At 40.9% G+C, this 21,393-nt stretch overlaps 3 protein-coding genes across 5 annotated transcripts; 2 read left to right on the top strand and 1 right to left on the bottom strand.

The window, feature by feature from the left end:
• The first annotated feature begins 42 nt into the window (after positions 1–42).
• LOC108414621 (14-3-3 protein beta/alpha-A-like) lies at positions 43–4,215 on the top strand. Its single transcript, XM_017687510.2, has 6 exons — positions 43–200; positions 1,741–2,041; positions 2,296–2,419; positions 2,593–2,756; positions 3,107–3,202; positions 3,322–4,215. The coding sequence occupies exons 2-6, from the start codon at positions 1,748–1,750 to the stop codon at positions 3,376–3,378; spliced, it is 735 nt and encodes a 244-aa protein (XP_017542999.1). The 5' UTR covers positions 43–200; positions 1,741–1,747; the 3' UTR covers positions 3,379–4,215.
• A 1,877-nt stretch (positions 4,216–6,092) lies between these two features.
• Positions 6,093–15,896, top strand: pabpc1l (poly(A) binding protein, cytoplasmic 1-like). 3 transcript variants are annotated; one of them, XM_017687506.2, is made up of 16 exons: positions 6,093–6,158; positions 7,664–7,894; positions 8,096–8,289; positions 8,408–8,523; positions 10,079–10,218; positions 10,334–10,428; positions 10,513–10,650; positions 10,861–10,956; positions 11,108–11,374; positions 11,467–11,542; positions 12,218–12,334; positions 12,900–13,033; positions 13,351–13,459; positions 13,548–13,678; positions 13,811–13,889; positions 15,702–15,731. In XM_017687506.2, the coding sequence occupies exons 2-15, from the start codon at positions 7,702–7,704 to the stop codon at positions 13,871–13,873; spliced, it is 1,869 nt and encodes a 622-aa protein (XP_017542995.1). In that variant the 5' UTR covers positions 6,093–6,158; positions 7,664–7,701; the 3' UTR covers positions 13,874–13,889; positions 15,702–15,731. The 3 variants fall into 3 exon arrangements, with proteins under 3 accessions (XP_017542995.1, XP_017542996.1, XP_017542993.1); XM_017687507.2 differs by having other exon boundaries at positions 6,098–6,158; positions 7,694–7,894; positions 13,811–13,885; positions 15,702–15,896; XM_017687504.1 differs by having other exon boundaries at positions 6,099–6,158; positions 7,694–7,894.
• Positions 15,897–19,356: 3,460 nt separating this feature from the next.
• On the bottom strand, positions 19,357–21,393 carry fmodb (fibromodulin b). Its single transcript, XM_017687508.1, has 2 exons — positions 20,454–21,393; positions 19,357–19,508 (listed from the first exon to the last, which is right to left on the bottom strand). Exons 1-2 carry the CDS (start codon positions 21,391–21,393, stop codon positions 19,357–19,359), a joined length of 1,092 nt encoding a protein of 363 aa, XP_017542997.1.

Here is a 21,393-nt window from a genome sequence, read left to right as displayed (position 1 = left end):
TTTCCTACTCGTTTTCTCGCCTGTTCTGATATACATTTGCACATCTAGTCGCTGGGTTCGTTCTGGCGAGGTTTATAGGAAAACGGATGTGTCAACTTCAGCGGAAGTGGTACTGCCCAGAGCGACTGAAGAGCGAGAAGGAGGACGGACACTCCGACTGTATCTTCAAAGATAAAGGCAGGACTAAACGCCATTTAAACGTGAGTTTGCTCCCCTAACCCACAATAACACCAACCGTGCGCCTTAAACAGATATTTTGCTGATTGTGTGTGCGAGTCTCTGACCCTGGATGAGATACCAGTCACGGTCGTTAGCGTTAGCATTAGCGGTAGCGAAAAGCGCTACACCTCCGCGGCTAGCAGCGAGCTAACCGTCTTTAAAAAGCCCGTCCAGTTCCGCTTGCAAACGCAAATTGTGCGAGGCGAGGTAGAGCACTGGGTTTAGGGCATTTCAAGTACAAAATGCGTGTAGTGTAAACGACCGCTGAACATCCAGCGCGGTGTGACTGGCTGGGTTCTCCGCCGGCCCCTCCTCGTTCAGTGCGAGGCCTCCGTCCCTCTCACCGAAAGAAAGCGCCGCAGCGGAAAAATATCTTCGCAAGGCGAAGCCGTTTTTAGAGATGGGTAAACGCAGCGCAACTGTGCGCGTATCAGAGGTGCTAAAATACAAACGAGGAACTCGAATTTCTTCTAATAATCGTGTTTTTTTGTGTATCCGGTCCGCTAGCCAGCTAAACAGATTAGCTGCCTTGGCTAACGTCATTGTAGCCACAAGGCTAACTTATCTAACATCAGCGCATCGATTCGTATCGAGGCCTCCGGGATCACCCGCCGCGATGCCAGTTCATCGTTTTATGTCTTTAAAACTGGAGGACTCGGCGCAGAACGACACCGGGGTGATATTAGCCCGCTTTCGGTGACATTAGCCGAAGATCTCTCTAACTGTCCGTGACACTGGCGGCTTGGTTCCTGCGAGGCGCAGGGTGGTCCGTCCTGTTCGCGTTTAATCTCGAAAATATGAACAAAATGGATAACCACGGCCATGCAGCGCGGCCGATCCCGAGTCATCAACCGTGCAGCGGCGTTAAAATGGGGCATGGCCTCGTTAGCGCATTTTGTAGTTGTAACCGCTTTAGGAAGAAGCGTCCGCGGCGAAACAGCCGGACGGGAGCGTCCTCGATTCGCCATGCAAATCTGCTTTGACATCGTGCTGATGGCCTGGAGGACAGAGAGGACTTCGCTTGGTACATGTGGAAGCTCGTAGCATCGTTTTACTCGATAAGTGTCCGCCGGCTTTGCGTGTAGGTCGCCTTCTAGTCTTCACGTTTCCCTGACAGGACGTTCAGAGGTTTCTAGTGTGAAGACGGGGGACGCTCGGCCCTTTGCCCCTTGGCTTGGTGCTTTGTGGTCACGTTTTTTTTTAACTGTCACGTCAACAGTACCGAGTAACTGACAGACTGAACGTGCTCGGCAAAGGAAAGCACCACCATCAAATTCTGCTGAAGGCGTATCTTAGAAGCCTAACCCCCCCCCCAAAAAAAAAAAAAAACAACATTGCCATATCAGTGTCCTCAAAAGAGGTATCAGAATATGCGTAAAAGATCTGACTTCCTTACTTTCGTCAATAAACCTGTGAAAAAAAAAAAAAAAAAAACATGAATAGTTAAGCCCCTTGCTTCAGACTGTTGTTTTTTTTCTCATGTCAGTTTGACTCCGATTCTCTCCTGATCTGTCTTTTCAGTCTGAAAATGGACAAGAGTGACTTGGTACAGAAAGCCAAGCTGGCCGAACAGGCAGAGCGCTATGATGATATGGCCACTGCTATGAAGGCGGTGACCGAGCGGGGCGTAGAGCTGTCCAACGAAGAGCGCAACTTGCTCTCTGTAGCCTACAAGAACGTGGTGGGTGCTCGCCGCTCCTCTTGGCGTGTCATCTCCAGCATCGAGCAGAAGACTGAGGGCAATGAGAAGAAGCAGCAGATGGCACGCGAGTACCGCGAGAAGATCGAAGGAGAGCTGCAGGACATCTGCAATGATGTTCTGGTAACACTGCAGCCTTGGTCATTTAGCTGTTAATTAATTGATGCAAGCTTAATTGACAAAGAATGTTCTTCTGACAAATTTGGATGACGTTTTAAATGTTTTTTGGAATGTCTAGGACAAGCCAAATGTTCTTACTTATTTCTGGAAAATTATAACATTGAGGATTTACTTAAAACACCTTTCATTTGCATGGATTTCTTCTAGGTTTTACTCAAGTTATTTAATAAGGATCCTGCATATCTTTGCCTTTATAGGGTCTGCTGGAGAAGTTTCTCATTCCCAATGCCTCTCAAGCTGAGAGCAAGGTGTTCTATCTGAAAATGAAAGGCGATTATTATAGATACCTGTCTGAGGTTGCATCTGGAGAGTCTAAGAGCTGTAAGATAATTTCATTTGTTCTCTGGTATTTGTCTGGACTTGGCCCTAGTGCATGTGCTCATAAATGCCCATTGCCCAAATTCTGTGTGGATGCCTTCAGAATTCTGGAATTGTGAAAGAATGAAAACTGTCATTACTATTTAATGAGTCTCTGTTGCTCTCTCTTCATGCAGCTACAGTTGACCAGTCTCAGAAAGCCTACCAGGATGCATTCGAGATCAGCAAGAAAGAAATGCAGCCCACACACCCCATACGGCTTGGTCTGGCTCTTAACTTCTCTGTCTTCTACTATGAGATCCTCAACTCGCCCGAGAAGGCCTGCAACCTTGCCAAAACGGTTAGAAACCATTACCAGCAGAGTTGAAGCACTTATATACCCATTATAAATCTAGCCTCTATATTTGACCTTTTAGGTAAATGAAGCCTATACCCATTGTGTATTGCATATTGTTACTGTCTTAATTTAATAGCAGAAGGGAAAACATGTACTTTGCTATAACGCTTGGTAAAGTAACAGTTTTATCGCAAACAAGTCTACATTTACAAAATATAAAGACAGCTGGGGTTTCAAGTAGTGTTAAAATATAAAAAAATGACTGGGATATTAAGATGTGTTTTCACAGTAAACAATTATCCATATTCAAAATGAGTAATTTAATAAAGAATTGGAATAAAAATCTTTTTTAGGCCTTTGATGAAGCCATTGCTGAGCTTGACACCTTAAATGAGGATTCCTACAAAGACAGCACCTTGATCATGCAACTACTAAGGGACAATCTCACCGTAAGTAAATCGTAAATTCTGTAACAGCCTGATGACTCTAGCGTTTCAGTACCAAATTGGTTAACGTCATGTAACATTTTGGTGTGTTTTTTTTTTTTTTTTTTTTGTCATTTCTGTAGCTGTGGACGTCGGAAAACCAGGGCGATGAGGCAGATGCGGGTGAGGGAGAGAACTAGAGGAGCTGCTCTGATCTCCAAACACACGCACACATACACTCATCTTAATTAAAAAATAAATAATTACACAGACAGCTTCCACCAACCCCCCCCCCCCTTCCCACCCCCCCTACTTTACATTCCCCACCCCTCCTCCATTTGCTCCCAACCCCTGTCCCCTTACCTTCTGTACGATCATCACGAGACGCACCTGAAGCAAGACACACACTGAAGCCCCTCACACAGGCACCGGCGGCGGGGATGGGGGGGCTCACAGGGTGACATGCCGATGTCAGCAGGTCCAGTCATTTTGTTTGTGAATTTAACATGGTTGTACTGAATAGAGAGTCCCTATTTGTTGCGTGCGTCAGAGAGAGAGTGAATGAGAAAGAGAGCGAGAGACTGACTGACTGACTGACTGAGTGAGTGTATGAAGGAGAGATTGAGTGTGCTTGTTCCAGAGTGAGTGAGTGTGTGTTTTGGAGTCGGGGTTATGAACTCTAAAAGTCCTTCCTAATGATTCCCATTTATTTCCACCTTAGCTGGTTGTGCATTTTCATCCTTTTTTTTCTTTTTTTTTTTTTCTTTTTTTTTTTTTTGTTACGAACATTTTTTAGTGTAATTCGTCATGGTATTTGCAGGTTTTATTGTATGGTTATTAAACTGGCAGTTTATTTTCACCAAACACTGTAATTCTTGAGTTTTGTATCTTGTTTTTGGCCCTATGATGCTATGCCTCTCAGCTTGGATTCCTGGTGTCGGTGCTAGGGTTATTTGCTGAAAGCCCTGTTCGGACACGTGGTCTGGTGGCCATTTCATAAAGTAAATGTCTGAAAAATTAAATTTCAGTGGAACATGTGTATTTCTTTAAGATGTTTCATTCTACACACACTGCTGTAAGGAAAACGGTGATATGTGTTCACATCAAGTAGTTCTGAAGCTTAATCTGTAGAGACCATGATATAAGGACTGGATATCTCATGGCCACTAATTAATGTGGCTACAATATCTTTTTTTTTTTTTAAATAAAAAGCATTCCCAAAATGAGCTAGTCAGAAGGTGTTATGCTGAAAACATGAGTTTTCTGCCATGTAATGGGTTGTTAAATATAAGATTAAAAATAAGGTATTTTTATTATGTATGAAAGTATGGTGGGTTAAAAGCGTCAAAACAGGTGCACAGTTTTAGTTTTATAACACATTTGCAAGTTGGGCAAAGATGTTTCTTTAAAAATGTTAGAATTGAGGTGTGAATTTAAGTCATTCAGAGTGGTGTCCATCAAACTTGCCGAGTCTAAATTATTGACAGTGGTAGTAAAAGTAACCAGACGTCTGAAGCGTTTAATGCCTCTTAAATCTACATACCTCACGTAGTTTTTACACAGAATGGTGCGAGTCTGAGTACATTGCCTGGTGTCTGACACATTGTTCATGACCATTTGTCTTTGGCCCCAAAAGTAATAATAAAATAAGTTGGTAGAGTTGTAAAGCAAAATAGGCCCCAAAAATGAGACGTCTTTTCACTGCTATCAACATATATAGACTCAGAAATCACGTGTGGGTTCACTGGTCTGTTTGGAGAGTGAATAAAATGGCTATATTTGTGTTGCAGACATCTCGTCCCCAGGTTCCCATCACTGCCACTGTAAACAAATCTGGGTCGGTTAAGCCTTCTATAATTAATCATTTCACATCAAAATACTCTGACTGACTCTACATTTTAATAAGTGAGTTATTCATGCTCGTGTGTCTTAAAATATTTGCCTGGCCTTTTGTGGCAGATGTGAATATTTGGCCAAATTCAAATTTACATATGGGTATACGATCAAAAGCACTGATCCTGAAACAGCAGTCCTGAAAGGAGATGCTTTGTAAACGAAAACCAGTACATAAGTACGGAAACTTAGTCTGATTTCTCTCAAAGCGCTTCACAAATCTTGCTGTTTAATATTTGCAGCTTCACTTCAAAAACGCCCCATCTTCTGTTTTGTAACCTGCATACTGAGCGCGCACCGCAGTGGTCTAGTGGTCTAAAGGTGATACTACAATGCATTCAACCACTAACATTACTAGATGGAGTACTATTTATAACCCTAACCCTATTTAAATAGTATAGGAAAATGCCTTTAAGTATAAAGAAAGACCACTTTATTTTTGTTATTTTCAGTGCTTGTGTATAAACATACTTTGGTAACATGCTAAGTTAAATGGAATTTATTTATTGCATTCAGTCACATTGTAACTTCAATTAAAAATAAATAAATTGATGACAAAATAAATTCTTCAAGATGGGGTAACACCAGTGACAAATTGACCAAAACTTTGCATTTTATGTTAACATATATTCAAATCTATTTGGAATTAAGCTCTCCATTTTGCATATTTGGTAAGTGGAGTTGGTAATAGACATTTTAAGGTTGTTTGTTTCTGGGACAAATGAAATTGATTTTGAAAAATGTATCCACTTGAATTCCCACTCCAAATGGCGAATGACCCAGGTGCAATAGGAGAGTGAAAAGTTTAGGACCTTGAATCGTCAAAATAATGAATATATTTCCTAGTATCAGCTGCTGGTATTCGCTCCTTCATGTACTTTAACGTGACTATTTACCCTCGCGGAGCAACGTTTACGTTTTCGGGAAGGTTCACGCCCGTGTTAATTGGTCTAAACGCAGGCGCGCATTGATATGACAGGTGTTTGAAGGCCGTAATCAAACTAAAACATTTACGGCAGAGCCGCGGCGGCCGCTCGCTGAAGAGAGGAGACATACGTTACCCTCATCATTGATTTTAGGTGCCAAGGTGAGATGATTAGCGCTCGAATTAAAGACGTTGTCAAGCTCAATAACTTTGGTTTAAAGTAAATTAACGGTTCTGTATAAGTTTAATCGAAGTACGGACTCGGTGCTGCGTTCGGTGACGTTAACAGGTTAACGGTTTAGCGTTAGCTCGCTAGCTCACGTTAATTTAACCTTCACTTGACAAAGCAATTTCAGCAGATTATTGCTCTTTATTGTGTGTTTTTTCACATTTATTTTAGGGAGTCTTTATGAAATTTCAACATATGCTTCTGTCCACGACTTTTGTTCATCAGAGCTGGGTAGAAAGACTTCATTTCCACATTATTTTGGTGGCGTCGGATTGGTAGCTAGCTAGCTAGCGTAACGCTAGCTCGGCTAGCTGTTTATATCGGGGGTCCGTGTGGTGATTTGATGTGTCCGCCAACGTCTCTGATTACGTTTTCGGAGACGTTTGGTCACTATAAGCTGCATGTTTCGATTGATGTGTTGTGTAACCGATTTGAGACATTTCCATTCGTACTTTAATGAGCGAGTGATGCTAAAATATCGCACTGTGCTGAGAAGTTGACCACAGAAATGAACTTTGCAGAAACGATTCTAAACGGCCAGTGTTTGAGACCTTGAAGCATGTGTTGATGTTTGTATGTGAGGTATAGCTACACTGCAGCGAGATTGTCAGTTAATAAAAAGCTTCATTAAATGAGCAATTCCCACTTTTAAAACCCATAAGGACACATCTGTTGTGTAACTGTAGTCCATATCGCCTTTAACCCCACGATTGTCTAAAACTCTCATGGTGGAGCATCTGACTAACTGTTTTGAGGGGAGAAGTGCTACACTCAGTACTAAACTCTTAAATGGTTCTACAAGGGTTCTTTAGGAAAGGGAATGGGTCTGTTTTATGTAAAGCCATTTCATGCTTAAGTTGTCCTTTGCATGGGATCGTTCTTCAGATTGGTTGGGAATGTCTTGTATATTGTACTTTTATAGAACGTTTTTGAAAGTGGTTCTATATAGCACCAAAAAGGGTTCTTCTATAGTGATGTCAAGCTGGTAACAATGTAGAACTCATGAGTCTGAATAGAAATTGTATGTTCTTTTACGAAAGACCCTTGAAGAACCATCTTTTTTTAAAGAATGTAGGTCCTAAGCCTGTAAATGCTAAAGAACCGAAATGCTGTTTTACCAATGTGGGGAAACACAGCACTGATTAATTCCCACCAGTTTTGTTTCAAATGTGCATGGTGGGACAACGGTAATAGCCTGGTCACTCATATTAAAACAATAATTGCCCATTTATTTGAGGAACTAATGGTTAATGATATTTGATTTCATGCACTATTTGTCATTCATTTTAAATGGTGGCTTTATGGGCCATTGCACTACAGTAATTTAAATAACTTGCTGCGTTATAAAATTATGTTTGAGTAGTTGAAGGTGTACCCATTGGAACCTCTTCTGGTTGAGTTCCCTTTACCATGAAAACAAGCTTTGTTTTTCCCTCAGTAAGAGAAAGGTAACTAGTTTATCGCACAGCTTGAAGAATGAATAGCAGTGGTCCGGCATACCCTTTGGCTTCACTCTATGTGGGCGATCTGCACCCTGACGTCACCGAGGCCATGCTTTATCAAAAGTTCTCACCTGCTGGACCCATCATGTCCATCCGTGTATGCCGAGACATCATCACACGCAGGTCCCTTGGATATGCTTACATTAACTTCCAGCAGCCTGCAGACGGTGAGCTCTTGCACCACCTCACTAAGACTGCTCCTAATTGAAGTATTCCCCTTTGTGATATGTTTTGAGGACTTTTGCAGTTTTGGTAGTGTAGGCATCTTCATCAAGGGTCCTGTGTTAGGCCATATCCAGCAATTGGTCACGCTATTGGTATAAAGTCCTGCTTCACATCTTGCCAATGCTACTTTCCTTATGCTACAGCTGAATGTGCCCTTGATACAATGAACTATGAAGTCATAAAGGGTCGTCCAATCAGGATCATGTGGTCACAGCGAGACCCTTGTCTAAGGAAGTCTGGAGTAGGGAATGTCTTCATCAAGAACATGGACGAGTCCATCGACAACAAGGCACTTTATGACACTTTCTCTGCGTTTGGAAACATTCTGTCCTGTAAGGTAGGTCAGATATCTGTAAAACTGTTTTGTAGCTTTTTCTTTGGTTTGTCTGGCATGTTTTTAATGTTTTAAAATGTACGGTCAGTGTGATTTGGCAATAAAACGTTCTGTTTTACAGGTGGTTTGTGATGAGCATGGTTCAAAAGGCTATGGGTTTGTGCACTTTGAGACACAGGAGGCAGCTAACCGAGCCATTGAAACCATGAACGGCATGCTCCTGAATGATCGCAAAGTGTATGTGTTTATTCTTCAGCTTTTGCTTATAGCAGAACTCATGCAGTGTAATAAACTGTGTCTAGGGCTGGAGGGAAAAATTGATTAGATTAGATGCATTGCGATGCGGATGTGAACGATTCTGAATCGATTCACAAATGTCACAAATCGATTTTTCTAAATTTTATTCATAACGTAATGACAGAACGTAAAAGGTGGATCTTGGAAGTGCAGAAGTGCAGCATCCGGACACTGTGATGTGCACATGACAAAAACACAACTGGATGAGTGCGAAATTCGACCGGCACCCTCTGTATTAAAAGCTAGGTTAGGTCAGAAGTCGATAACCTAAATGTTAAGGAGAGTCATTTTGTCCTTTCAACAAAAATCAAAGCACCTTGGGAGCCACAACATTTAATGTCCAATATGTCTCAGTATGTGATAATGTCCTAATATAGGCTAAAAATATAAACCAAAATGCGGACTTATTTACTCTGATTTAAGCTTTAATTTGGTCGTTGAGAACCAGGGCTTTTGCGCCATGTTGCACACGTCCCGTCTCGAAGATATTTTACTGACACAGCGACCCCCACTTTCTACAGCGAGACGAAAAAAAGTTATAAAATCACAAAAGAAAACGGGTAGGACGGCTGTAATGTGTGCTGTGTGGACATCCTTTGCCACTGGATCTCACAGATACAGCACATTTTATCACAGATGAGTGGCAGCCTGGGTCATATGTGCTTCAAACGAGCAGTGAATGAGAGCCTTCTAGTTCACTTCTAGTTTTTTTTTATTAATAAAAGATATTGGAAGTAAATTCATTATGGGTCATTACAAATATTTTGAAAGTAGTAAAGTACAAGTCCTCACACAGTGAGAAAATTGAAATTCTGTATAGGAAAAAAGATGCTTCAAGATGCATAGCTAATCGTTTTATAATCGCATCACAGCCCTCTGAATCGTAATCGAATGATGAGGTGCCTAGAGATTCCCACTCCTGTCTACTTGTCCCACAAGTTAAGGATCTCTTTCTCTTTAGTAAAGCCAGCTTAACTTGATACAGCCTTGTTTTTAGTGATGTTTATTATCTAGCCATTATCAAGTAGGTTTAGTAGGTGCCAAGTGTTCTTAAGAGTATTATGCTTCAGGATTTATCAACATGAGATATTAAAAGGAAGTGCTTTGTTTTACTAATAAAAATGATGGCAAAATGTTACCTCTTAGGTATCTTTTCTTTGCTCAGAGTAAAGGCAGGTAAAGAGCTTGCAAGAAGTCCAGGCCCAGTCTGTTCCCTGGGGGAAAAAAGTCACCTGTCCACATTTAGGTCAGTGCATGTGAGGAGCAGTCTGCTGCAGGATTTCAGCTGAGTCAGATTGAGCGCGTGGAGTAAATGTTAGGGCTTGTAGAAGATGTTAAATCGGCCCTTGATTCTGATGTCATGTAGGGTATATAGGTGACTTCAAAGTGCAGTATATTTTATCTATTTGATGCATCATTGTTTGAGTTGTAACATTTATTCATATGAGTTTTTATTTATTTTTTTTCTTTTATGTTTTTGGATCTGAATGAACAGCTTTGTTGGACATTTTAAGTCTCGTAAAGAGCGGGAGGCAGAGTTTGGAGCCAAGGCCATGGAATTTACCAATGTTTACATTAAGAACTTTGGAGAGGACTTTGACAGTGAGAAACTGCGGAGCATCTTCTCTGAATATGGTAAGAAAAGCTTAGCTTCATCAGATGATCTGACACATCTCCACACAGTTGTAAACTGTTTTAGTGGTTAGTCCACAATCATCAGAAAATGAGAAACTGAAAATGAGCTTTGCAGGGAAGACCTTAAGTGTTCGTGTGATGACGGATGAAAGAGGGCGTTCTCGTGGCTTTGGCTTTGTGAACTTTGAAAACCACAATGACGCGCAGAAAGTAAGATTAGTGTCATTCTTTTAGTATGTAAAAAGGATTTGCACACCAAAATATAAAATCTCATACTCCCTGTCCTGGTTGCAGGCAGTAGCTGAGATGAATGGGAAGGAACTTAATGGGAAGATTCTGTATGTGGGTAGGGCTCAGAAGAGACTGGAGCGGCAGGGAGAACTCAAACGCAAGTTTGAGCAGATCAAGCAGGAACGATTAAATCGCTATCAGGTAAACATACATTTCCTTGATCTTGAGGAATTATTATTATTATTATTATTATTATTATTATTATTATGCTTGGATCTGAATCTCTGAAGATGGCAACCAATGTCAAGCAGAATCATATACTCTTTTTATTTTAAACATATAGGTGTTTTGTGTAAGTTGTTCTGATGCATAGATAAATGACTGCATATGGTTTTGCTGATGTGTTTGCAGGGGGTTAATCTGTATGTGAAGAATCTGGATGACGGTGTTGATGATGACAAACTGAGGAAAGAGTTTTCACCATATGGTACTATCACCAGTGCCAAGGTAATGTAAACTTGAAGTAAACTTTGCTCTTTTCAGCCTTTTTTTTTTTTTTTTTTGGATGTTAATTTTTTTTTTCCAAGCTTCCATAAAAGGTTGTTGTTGATGATGATCTACATGTTGTTGTTTTTTTTGTTTTTTTTTCTTGGTCCAGGTGATGACCGAAGGAGGCCGCAGTAAGGGTTTTGGCTTTGTGTGCTTCTCCTCTCCTGAAGAAGCTACTAAAGCGGTGACTGAGATGAATGGCCGCATTGTCAGTACTAAGCCTCTCTATGTTGCGCTAGCCCAGAGAAAGGAGGAGCGCAAGGCCATCCTCACAAATCAGTACATGCAGAGACTGGCCAGTGTGAGAGCCATCCCCAGCCCTGCGATGCCTGCTTATCAGCAGACCTCTGGCTACTACATGCCGTCTATACCACAGGTGGGCGGAGCAAGCGGGTGGGTGTTTTGTTGTTGTATTGTTATTTCTTTATGCATTCACATAGCCTTCTCATTTTGTGTTAATACCTTCAGGGACGTACCTTCTTCAGCGCTGTACCAAACCTGCGGCCAGCACCACGTTTCCCAGCACAAGCTCCCAGACCACAGGGTATGAGGATGGATGTGGGGTAGGGGTATGATGTTATCATGAAAATTTACATCACTGTATACTTTGGGTTTTGTGTATATCATTGGTAATTAAAGAACAATGAGCTGCACTTTACGTTAATACTAAGCTGACATGGCAGTTATTTTTGCTTTTTAAATCTAGCACTTTAAATAAATCCTAGATGTTCTAAGTGATCCTTTTTGAAAGTGAGTGCATGCTCACTCAGGATCACAGTGTTCTTCAATTAAAGGCAGTGCTTCTTTTAATATAGCACACAGAAAACTCTTGCTAAAACAAGCTGGTACATTTGACTGGTCAATTTGGACATGTCATAACTACTGTGGGGTGTTGTAAATCTACAAATCTGAACAGGTCACATTTAATGAAAAATTTTTAGAATTTCTAAATGTGTTGCTGGCATTAGTGATTTAGTGATGGGCAGCATAGGAGATTTGGAAAAAAAACTTTGTTCTTAGTATATTGTTTCTGTTAGCATTTGTAACATGACACTGTTTTGCTTGTGCGCTGCCAGGAAATGAAATCTTAAAACCTCAGTGATTTGTCTTGACGTATTGCCACATTGTCTATCGCTAACAAGTCTTACAGTAAACACTGATTCTGTGATGCAGTGAATGTGTATCTGGTCTTAATTTGTTCTCTAATTGGCTGCGATAGTGCCATACTCTGCTCATATGATAAGGTCGGCGATGCCACGCAGGGCATCTACCCCCATCAGCACTGTGCGCCAGGCCTCCACCCAGGCACCAGGCATTATCAACGCCCACAGAATGGGTAAGAAACAGGTTATGGATGAATAGGTGTTGTTTTTTTTTTTAGTTGTCATTTATTTATTTGTTTGGTTTTATTTGTTCATGGATATTTTTGATTAAGGTTTTAAATAAATTTTGTCCATAAGTTTCGCACAGCCTCTCAGCTTGTTGACACATTCTCACTGCTGCTCTTGACTGCTTTGACTGGTTCAGCTGCATGAAGTATGGCTTTAATGAGTTGATTGGTCAGTTTTCAGTAATAAAATCAAGGCAGACCCGTTTTTGGCTAGTACTTTAAATTGAGAGCAGAACTTTATGCTTTCAGTTGTGTGTAGTTGTAGTGTAGTGTGTAGTTGTAGTGTAGTTAAAATGCTTGTGATCTGTCCAAAGTTACCCATTTAATTTGTAAAATAAATATTTGTGGATTTGGCATCCTGGTATGACTGTCCAATTCTTTCCTCTTTTTCTGTGACTGCTATCCTTCTGCAACTTCCAGTAGTTGCTCTTTCAGTAGTCAGTATTATTCCCTTCATCATAGACCAAGTGTAATTGAAGTATTGAAGTATATATTCTGTCTCTCTGTCCAGCTCATGTTGGGACACAGACAGCAGGTGGTCGAACTGTGGGAGGAGCAATGATGAGAGGAGTCAATCAGTACAAGTACTCAAGTGGAGTCCGAAATATGCAGCAGGTCATTAATATACCGCCTCCTGTCACACAGGTAATGCACTCAGATGTGTGCAAATATATGCAGAGTATCTGTGTTCGATTTGTATGGAGTAGTTTGCAGGACCAGCAAACATGGCCACCAAAGCACTTGTAGCTGTGTAATGCAGGAAGCATGACCTGCAGTGTGTCCTGTAACTTTTTTTGTAACAATTTATCTGTGTGGACTAACTGTTCAAAGAAGAAACTGCAGGATTTTGACATTTTAATTTTTTTTACTTATCAGCTGGATTGAACTGTGTTAGAGGTTAATTTGTTTATTTCAGGCTTTCGGCTTTGCTGTGTTCTAAGGAAATAGGCTATGTTTTATAGGTCATGCCACCTCCAATCATGGAGCCTGCTGTTCATGTAAAAGGTCAGGAGCCCCTCACTCCATCAATGTTGGCAGCTGCACCTCTTTTGGAGCAGAAACAACTACTGGGTGTGTTTCATTCACTCTCTTGCTTTTATACACGCACAAAAAGCTTGCCTCCCAGGGAATTCATTAGTCTTGTATGGTCCCTCCTCAGGGGAGCGTCTCTATCCACTGATACAAGCCCTTCATCCTAATCTTGCTGGAAAAATCACTGGCATGCTGCTGGAAATTGATAACTCTGAATTGCTGCACATGCTTGAGTCTCCAGAGTCCCTACATGCCAAGGTATGCATACTCACAAGTATACTGCCAGTTCCTTTCCAGGGTAAATGGAAGGCATAAAATAACATTGAGTGCAATCTGTTGCTTTATGTATAAAAAAAACATAAGTAATTGTTGAAACATGTTTGTTTTTAGGTTGAGGAGGCAGTAGCTGTGCTTCAAGCTCATCAAGCCAAGGAAGTGTCCTCTAAGAAATGAAGATGCCATCAGGCAGGTAAAACACCAGACAAGTACTTGTGAGCTGATGCTAGTTTTAAAACTGCTCATTCCTACTTTTTAATCCCAGGTCCTGGGCTTTTGTGTTACAGCTGTGTTCAGACCCCTAGGTAAAAGTGGCTGAAATCTGATTTACTGCCTTAATTTGATTTTGTTTGGTTGTTCACATTGTCAGTTTGCAGAGGATTGTGAATGTTGTTTTTTCTGTGCTTGTGGAAGCCAACCAAAAAGGGAAAGGAAGCTCTGTTCTGTAAATATGCTAATCCAGCGGCAAAAAACCTTTTGACTTGTTTCTGTCTGTGTGTAAGTCCTCCCCATCAAAACGTAGCTAATCTAATTTTGATTTTGAAGAACTGTTTTTGTTTGTCTACTCTGCCCATGTTTTTCACTTGTCCTTAAAAGATCCAAGGTGTTTGGACGACATTGCCGTAAAAGTCTTATTTTGAACATGTGAAGATTGATACGTCTATTTCAGTATTAGAATAGTTAATGTCAGCATTGATGTGTGTAGTGTATACATTGTGTTATGTGACAGATTTGCCCTCATACGGCTGCTACAACAAACAGCACGGCGGAGGTGTAGGGCTGGGGGAGAAGGAGATTAATGTTTTTGAAAAAAAATGCTGTGAGACTTTTCAGTGCTTAAAGCGAGAGATGCCCAGAAAGGGTGACAGCATTTCTAAATCAGAAGTGCTCAACAGGCTCTATAGGGCAGAGAAACAGCGTCTCTTAAGTAATGGATCTGGTGAGGGGAAAAATTTGAAAAAATAAACAGAATTTCCTCACTAGTAGGTTATGGAGAGGCCAGGGAAGCCAAAAGATACCAACAGCATCTAACTGGTGTTGTGTGATTTCCCCTAATTATAAAGTATGCATTTCCATTCTTTTGTTTTTAGTAAGTTTTGTGTTATGTCATTTCCTAGAGAAAATTGTTGGTGTAAATCTTGGTTTAACATTTTTACAGAAAGATATGACAGATCTCTAATATTCTGTGCATCACAATTTGTGTAAACTTTTTGCTTCCCAGACAACCTGCTGATAAGGAAATTTTGTTTGTTTTAATTTTCTTGTTTTTATTGATTTTGAACTGTTATTGAGAGATCTGCCATATAGAGCTACTTGAGTGCTTTCCATTTAGGAAGGCTGTAGCCTTTTCTAGACATCTCTCTAAGTGCTAAAATGTGACAGCATTCCTTTTAAAAATGCTGTCATCTCCATGTGTTTGCTGCAAGAGGGAAATGTCATGTGACACTAAATGTATGCGTAAAAGTTATTTTATCAATTTTTCTGTTTTTAAAATTTAGCAGAAAAGAAATAGGTCAGCCTTCATGAGATTAGTTTCTAATTCCATAGTCCACATCAGCAAAGTTTTTGAAGTGATAACACAAAAAAATCTTGGGAGGGAAATAGCAACTGTTCTGCAAAACACATTAAAACCTGATTTGAGACACTTCTACCTGCAGTGTGAACTTGGCCTTATACTGCTGTATGTTCTGCATCTCCAGCTCTTATCTGTAGGTTTTCCATTGGCTACAGTCATTTTAAAAATGACTGTTGGCATTCATTTAACTTGTAGGTTTGGCCAGCTAAAATAGTATAACGTATTTCTGCTTATAAAATATGCTGGGGTGTCTTTACTTATTGCTTCATGAACACGTACGATTTCTGACTTTTAAATGTAATTTCACTTTAAGTTGCATTTGATGCCATCAGCTAACAGTATAAAAAGCGCAAGCATTTCATGTGGAGTTTGCACAATGTCTCAGTATCTGACCCCCCCCAAACACACCTTTTTTGTTTTGAATTGCAGGTTTGAATGTTGGGAGTGGGGGAAAGAAAATGAGAAACAGGAAGAAAGAAAATGGTCATTGACTGCCTAGTCAAATATGACCAGTTTGAAGACTGTTCGGTGTTATGTTCTGCTTTTGTTTATAAAAATGAAAAAAAAAGCAAGAAAAAATTCTTTGTTGCATTAAAAACATTTGGGCTCACCTGCAGTCACGTTGCCATCTTGTCCATTACTGTTATTTTCAGTGGGTTAAGTGCGAGTTGTATTTATTGTACAGCTGCTCTATGGATGGTTCCTATAGCTTCCCAAGCCACATGCTGAGACTCGCTTCCAGGTGAGACTCTTCATAAAGGGTTACACATTAGGTTGCACATTAATCCATGTCATCTTCAATGATTGAAGTATTATTCATGCCTGTTGAAAACAAAGTTCAAAAGGTGTTTTTTTTTTTTTTGTTTAATCATTGGTTTACAGAAATGTAGTGTGGGTTTGTTTGCTGAATCAGTTTATGTGGAATTTCGCTAGGTATTTTCTTAGACACTAAAAATGGCTAGGCTTGTGCCTAGAATAAATGTGAAGGTTGCCATCAAATGGATACTAAAGTACTGTGTAATTAACGTAGTTATGTATCCTTCTTTTTTCGCTTTCAGTGATTTTCTTCTTTTTCTATTTGTAGGGCTGTCAGAATTGCATAAAGGCAAGGTTTGTTTTCCCCCCTCGTCCTGTCTTTGTCGTAAGCTACTGCTTTTAGCTTTTTTGTTTCCCTCTGAATCTCTTTTTCAAATGATCACTCTGGTTTAAGATCCAAGTTCATTGATTTTTATTGGAGTATACAACTTTGAGTTGAGCAAGCATAATACAAAACAAAGTATCGAGTATTTGTAAACAGCTCTGCAATAAAAGCTAAACAGAAAAAGGATTAGAAAAGAATGACAGTGCTCACCTCTGTGACATTTTTTTCATAATTTCCACTGCATCAGGGATGTCTGGTTTAATCTGCAAGGGGTCGGTGTGGCTGCGGGTTTCCATTCCAATAAAGCAGGAGCCACTGATCAGTTGTTGAGGACTAAGACCAGCTGATTAAACAGGTGGAATGAAAACCTGCAGTAATCTGTAATTTACATAGTTTTGTTAGTTTTAAAATTGTTCTTTTTGTTGTTTTTTTGTGCATTTTGGTCATTTTGAACCACCAGCTAAATAACCCAGAATTTTGTAATATTTCAGTTGTGTAGCTGTTCGCATTCAGCGATTAACTTACTTAGCTGATTGCTAAATAGTCTACCTAAAGTAAAGTCAACCTTAACTTAGAATTGACCTTGTTACCTTGTTCGAAAATGTGTCTATTTGGTCGTGTTTAAAATACTACATTATTGTTTTTCCTTAAGCTTTGGTTGAAGGCATGGAACAAGTTACAGTATGTTGTCAAAAGTATTCGTTCACCTATCCAATCCAAATGAAATTGAATTCAGGTTTTAAAATCTCTTCCATGGCCACTGTTGTATTAAACCAAGCACTTGGGCATGCAGACTGCTTTGACAAACATTTGTGAAAGAATGGGTCGCTCTCAGTGCTGGTACCGTGTTAGGATGCCACCTGTGCAACAAGTCTAGTTGTGAAATTTCCTCTCTACTAAATATTCCACGGTCAACTGTCAGTGGTATTATAACAAAGTGGAAGTGATTGGAAAGACAGCAACTCAGCCACGAAGTGGTAGGCCACATTAAATGACAGAGTGGTGTCAGCAGATGCTGAGACGCATAGTGCGCGGAGGTCACCAACTTTCTGCAGAGTCAGTCACTACAGATCTTCCAAACTTCATGTGGCCTTCAGATTAGCTCAAGAACAGTGGATAGAGAGCTTCATGGAATGGGTTTCCATGGCCGAGCAGCTGCATCCAAACCTTATGTCACCAGGTGCAATGCAAAGCATTTAATGCAGTGGTGTAAAGCACCACCACTGGACATATGTGGTTGGAGTGACGAATCACACTTCTCTGTCTGGCCATCCGATGGACCAGTCTGGGTTTGGCGGTTGCCAGGAGAACACTACTTGTCTGACTCCATTGTGCCAAGTGTAAAGTTTGGTGGAGGGGGGATTATGGTGTGGGGTTGCTTTTCAGGAGTTGGGCTTGGCCCCTTATTTCCATTGAAAGGAACTTTTAATGCTTCAGCAGACCAAGAGATTTTGGACAAATTCATGCTCCCAGCTTTGTGGGAACAGTTTGGGGACGGCCCTTTCCTGTTCCAACATGACTATGCACCAGTGTACAAAACAAAGTCCATAAGGACATGGATGAGTGAGTTTGGTGTGGAAGAACTTGACTGGCCTGCACAGAGTCCTGACGTCAACCCGGTAGAACACCTTTGGGATGAATTAGAGTGGAGACTGTAAGACAGGCCTTCTCATCCAACATCAGTGACCTCACAAATGCGCTTCTGGAAGAACGGACAAAAATTCCCATAAACACACTCCTAACCCTTGTGGAAGGCCTTCCCAGAAGAGTTGAAGCTGTAATAAACTGCAAAGGGTGGACCGACATATCCTATGGATAAAGAATGGGATGTCACTCAAGTTTATATGCGTGTGAAGGTAGACAAGCGAATACATTTGGTCGTGTAGTGTATGTCACCATGCACCAGTTGGCAGAAAAAAATAGTAACCAATAATGTTTCACCTCAACCTTCCACAACTTCCCACTAAACAAAACCACTCAGCTATGTCTAATACGATGCATCACTTGTTAATGCACAGCACAGTAGAAAGGAATATGCATTATCTTTAATTGTAAACATACTTTATTTTGATGCTTTTAATCTATCAAGTAATTTCACAGAGGAGTATTTTTTGCTTTTGCTCATCTATACTTGAAGTATAGTTTTCCTATACTCTTTCCTCTACTGGATATAAGCTATCTGTAGTAACATGCTAAACTTACACTTTGTACGTTCAACCCCATGCTTAATTTCATAGTTTGCCATGCCATTGAAGACATTTAAGACATTAGATATTTAAAAATACACATAGATATTATCTAAAAGTACAAATTAAACTCTACATATTTACTGTCATATGCATGTGTGTACATGCTATGCTAACGCCCCCCCCCAACCGGGAATGTTGTTTTAGCTCATCCAACGCAGATGGAAGCATCAATCTAAACAAATAGATAGTAAAAGGGTACCTGTTATGTTTTGTTCCCATAATGTACATGTACATGTGTAATGTATTTAAATTGATAGGATTAAATGAGGAGTATACTGGACATTTACTTACATAACATTTTTAAAAATTGTGATCACTCGCTTGGTTGGTGTACTATACCACTGTGTGATGGTTTGCGAGACTTTAGAACAGTTATGCCCAATCCTGGTCCTGCAGATCCCGGTAAAGTTTAGCTCCATTTCTAATATAACCGCTTATCCAGGTAATGAAGGTTTTTGGGCATCTGAATATTAGAGCCAGGTGTGTTGAATCTGAGCCCTTCAGATCTTGAAGACCAGGATTTAGCACCCTGCTGTAGAATATGTTCCTCCACTTAAGTTTCCAGCATGTTATGCCCAATTCACACGGGTTCATTTGGATTCTCAATTGTTTTTCTAAACGTTCTAGCATTGGCAGTTGAATGTTAGAATGTTGTTTTGTTTGATGTTCTTGATCTTGGATGCTTGTTCTTTGGCTACAAGTCAATGTTTGTGGCCATGCGCAGGCAGAGTAGAGCCTCAGGGGGCACATCACGGGAGCTGATCTCATTGGCTTCCAGCCTCAGAACACGCAGGTTGGAGTAGTTGGCCATGTCCACAACTCTACAGAAACTGCTGATGGAGAACTCTGGGGAGAATCCAAGATAGAAAAAAAAAAATTACTGTTTTATTTTGGCTGCACCTAACAAAATATGTTCATGTATAAATACTTTTACATGGTCGCACATGCATTGGATACAAGTTGGTCTAGAATCTTGAAGCTGTAATTCATAGAGCAGTCAGAATAAAGTGAAGGTGCACATCAGTGTTCAGGTCTGACTGACAGGCTAATGAACAGAAAGCCTAGCTATGCAAGATTGCCCAAAACCTGTTTTGACATGCACAAATGTGACTTAAGTCTTGATATTTGTGGAAAAGTTCTCAATGTACCAAGAACGGCTTATCTCTAGTGGTAATAGCCCTAAGATATTTTCTATGGGCTTAGAACAGAACAATATGGAAAAATGGTTTGCGTGGTATGGCTTATTTGATACCACTTCCACCACATCTGATCCATCGCACCTGAATCAAAACAACCAATCAGAGCCGGGAGGGATGTGTGACAGAGGGTCAGTCACTGCTCATTCACACAGTGTGGGCAGCACCCCCTCCCACACGTACCGTGACCGAAAACATACATTGAATGGTGGATAAACAACAACCAGCAAGTAAAAAACTGATCATCCCTCCTCGGCCAAGAACAATGTACATGACAGACATAAACAGGAGAAGACAAAAGCAAACCTTTTAGGTTTGAATGTAAAAGTATTAAGACTTTTTAGTGTTAAGTTGTCCAGGAAAACAGGAACCAATTTAGGGCTAATAAGCATTACATGTATAGAATAAAATGTACAAACTGTTTGGCATCTTCAAGCAGCTTTGGCAACATTATTCATATGTGGTTGCCTTAGGCCAATAAACTGAGTATAACATGGCATGAGAACCGTTTTCTCAGTTTGCTTAAACAATTTACACAAGATCAGACATGCAGACGTTTTGTAGTCATTGTGTATTTGTGGGTTCTTTGCTGTACCTTTGATGTGGTTAGCCTGGAGGTAGAGGTTCATCAGATTTGTGCTGATGGTGGGGATCTTCTCCAGCTTGTTGTAGGACAGATCCAGCTCCATTAGTGTGCTCACGTTGAAGGTGTTCGGTGGGATCCCGTTGTCTGTAAGCTGATTGTGAGACAGCCGCACAAAGCGCAGCTCAGGTCGGTTCTGCAGGAAGTCCACAGGGACAGTGGAAATGCGGTTATGCTCTAGGTATAGCTGGCTCAGATTCAGTGGCAAGCGCTCTGGAATCTTAGTCAGCTGGTTCCCACGCAGATCCAGAAAGGTTAATGACTGGAGAGACTCCAGAGCACCACCAAGATCTTCAATGGCATTGGACTGGAGACGCAGTGCAGTTAAGTTAGTCATTCCACGAAAGGAGTCAGCCGGAATGGATGAAATATTATTGTGGTTCATACGCAGGTCTTGAAGAGAACGTGGGAGGCCTTCAGGGATGCGATCCAGCTTGTTGTGGTGCAGGAACAGGCGTTCCAATTTAGGCAGTTTGGTGAAGACTTTGTTACTGATTTTGTCTGATTTCAGCTGGTTCATGTGGAGGATGATCCAAATGAGTCCAGTGGCATTGTCGAATACTCCATCTGTGATGCCACTAATTTGGTTGTTCTGTAGGTATACATACTTCATGCGGGAGGGAACGAAGGGAACGTGACGGAGGTTGCGGCTGTGGCAGTACATGGCGTCAGGGTAAGCAGATGGGCAGTCACATTCCAGGGGGCAGTCCAGTGCTATAGGTTCATCATCGCCTGCATAAAGAGAAGCGTAATAACTGCCATAACTTTGGCCATATCCATGGTTATAGGCCCGACTGCGCAAGTAGTTAAGCCAGGTCAAGGTGTCAGTGTGTTGTGTGACAGACAAGTCCACAAACCCTGCCCATAGCAACAGGAAAACCCAGCCATACAT

Source organism: Pygocentrus nattereri, chromosome 29 (assembly GCF_015220715.1).
Source record: "Pygocentrus nattereri isolate fPygNat1 chromosome 29, fPygNat1.pri, whole genome shotgun sequence".
Taxonomy (NCBI): Eukaryota; Metazoa; Chordata; class Actinopteri; order Characiformes; family Serrasalmidae; genus Pygocentrus; species Pygocentrus nattereri.
Note: the sequence above shows the minus strand (reverse complement) of the source record. Positions and strands in the feature narration are given on the sequence as shown.

Bases quoted from the DNA above. Each gene is read 5' to 3' on its own strand.
- pabpc1l (XM_017687507.2), top strand. From the start codon at position 7,702: ATGAATAGCAGTGGTCCGGCATACCCTTTGGCTTCACTCTATGTGGGC. The intron at 10,651-10,860 runs GTAAACATACAT...ATGTGTTTGCAG, and splicing joins AACGATTAAATCGCTATCAG to GGGGTTAATCTGTATGTGAA. The intron at 11,543-12,217 runs GTATGAGGATGG...TGGCTGCGATAG, and splicing joins ACAAGCTCCCAGACCACAGG to TGCCATACTCTGCTCATATG.
- LOC108414621 (XM_017687510.2), top strand. From the start codon at position 1,748: ATGGACAAGAGTGACTTGGTACAGAAAGCCAAGCTGGCCGAACAGGCA. The intron at 2,042-2,295 runs GTAACACTGCAG...TTGCCTTTATAG, and splicing joins ACATCTGCAATGATGTTCTG to GGTCTGCTGGAGAAGTTTCT. The intron at 2,420-2,592 runs GTAAGATAATTT...CTCTTCATGCAG, and splicing joins ATCTGGAGAGTCTAAGAGCT to CTACAGTTGACCAGTCTCAG.
- fmodb (XM_017687508.1), bottom strand. From the start codon at position 21,393: ATGTATGGCTGGGTTTTCCTGTTGCTATGGGCAGGGTTTGTGGACTTG. The intron at 19,509-20,453 runs GTACAGCAAAGA...GATTCTCCCCAG, and splicing joins CCAGGCTAACCACATCAAAG to AGTTCTCCATCAGCAGTTTC.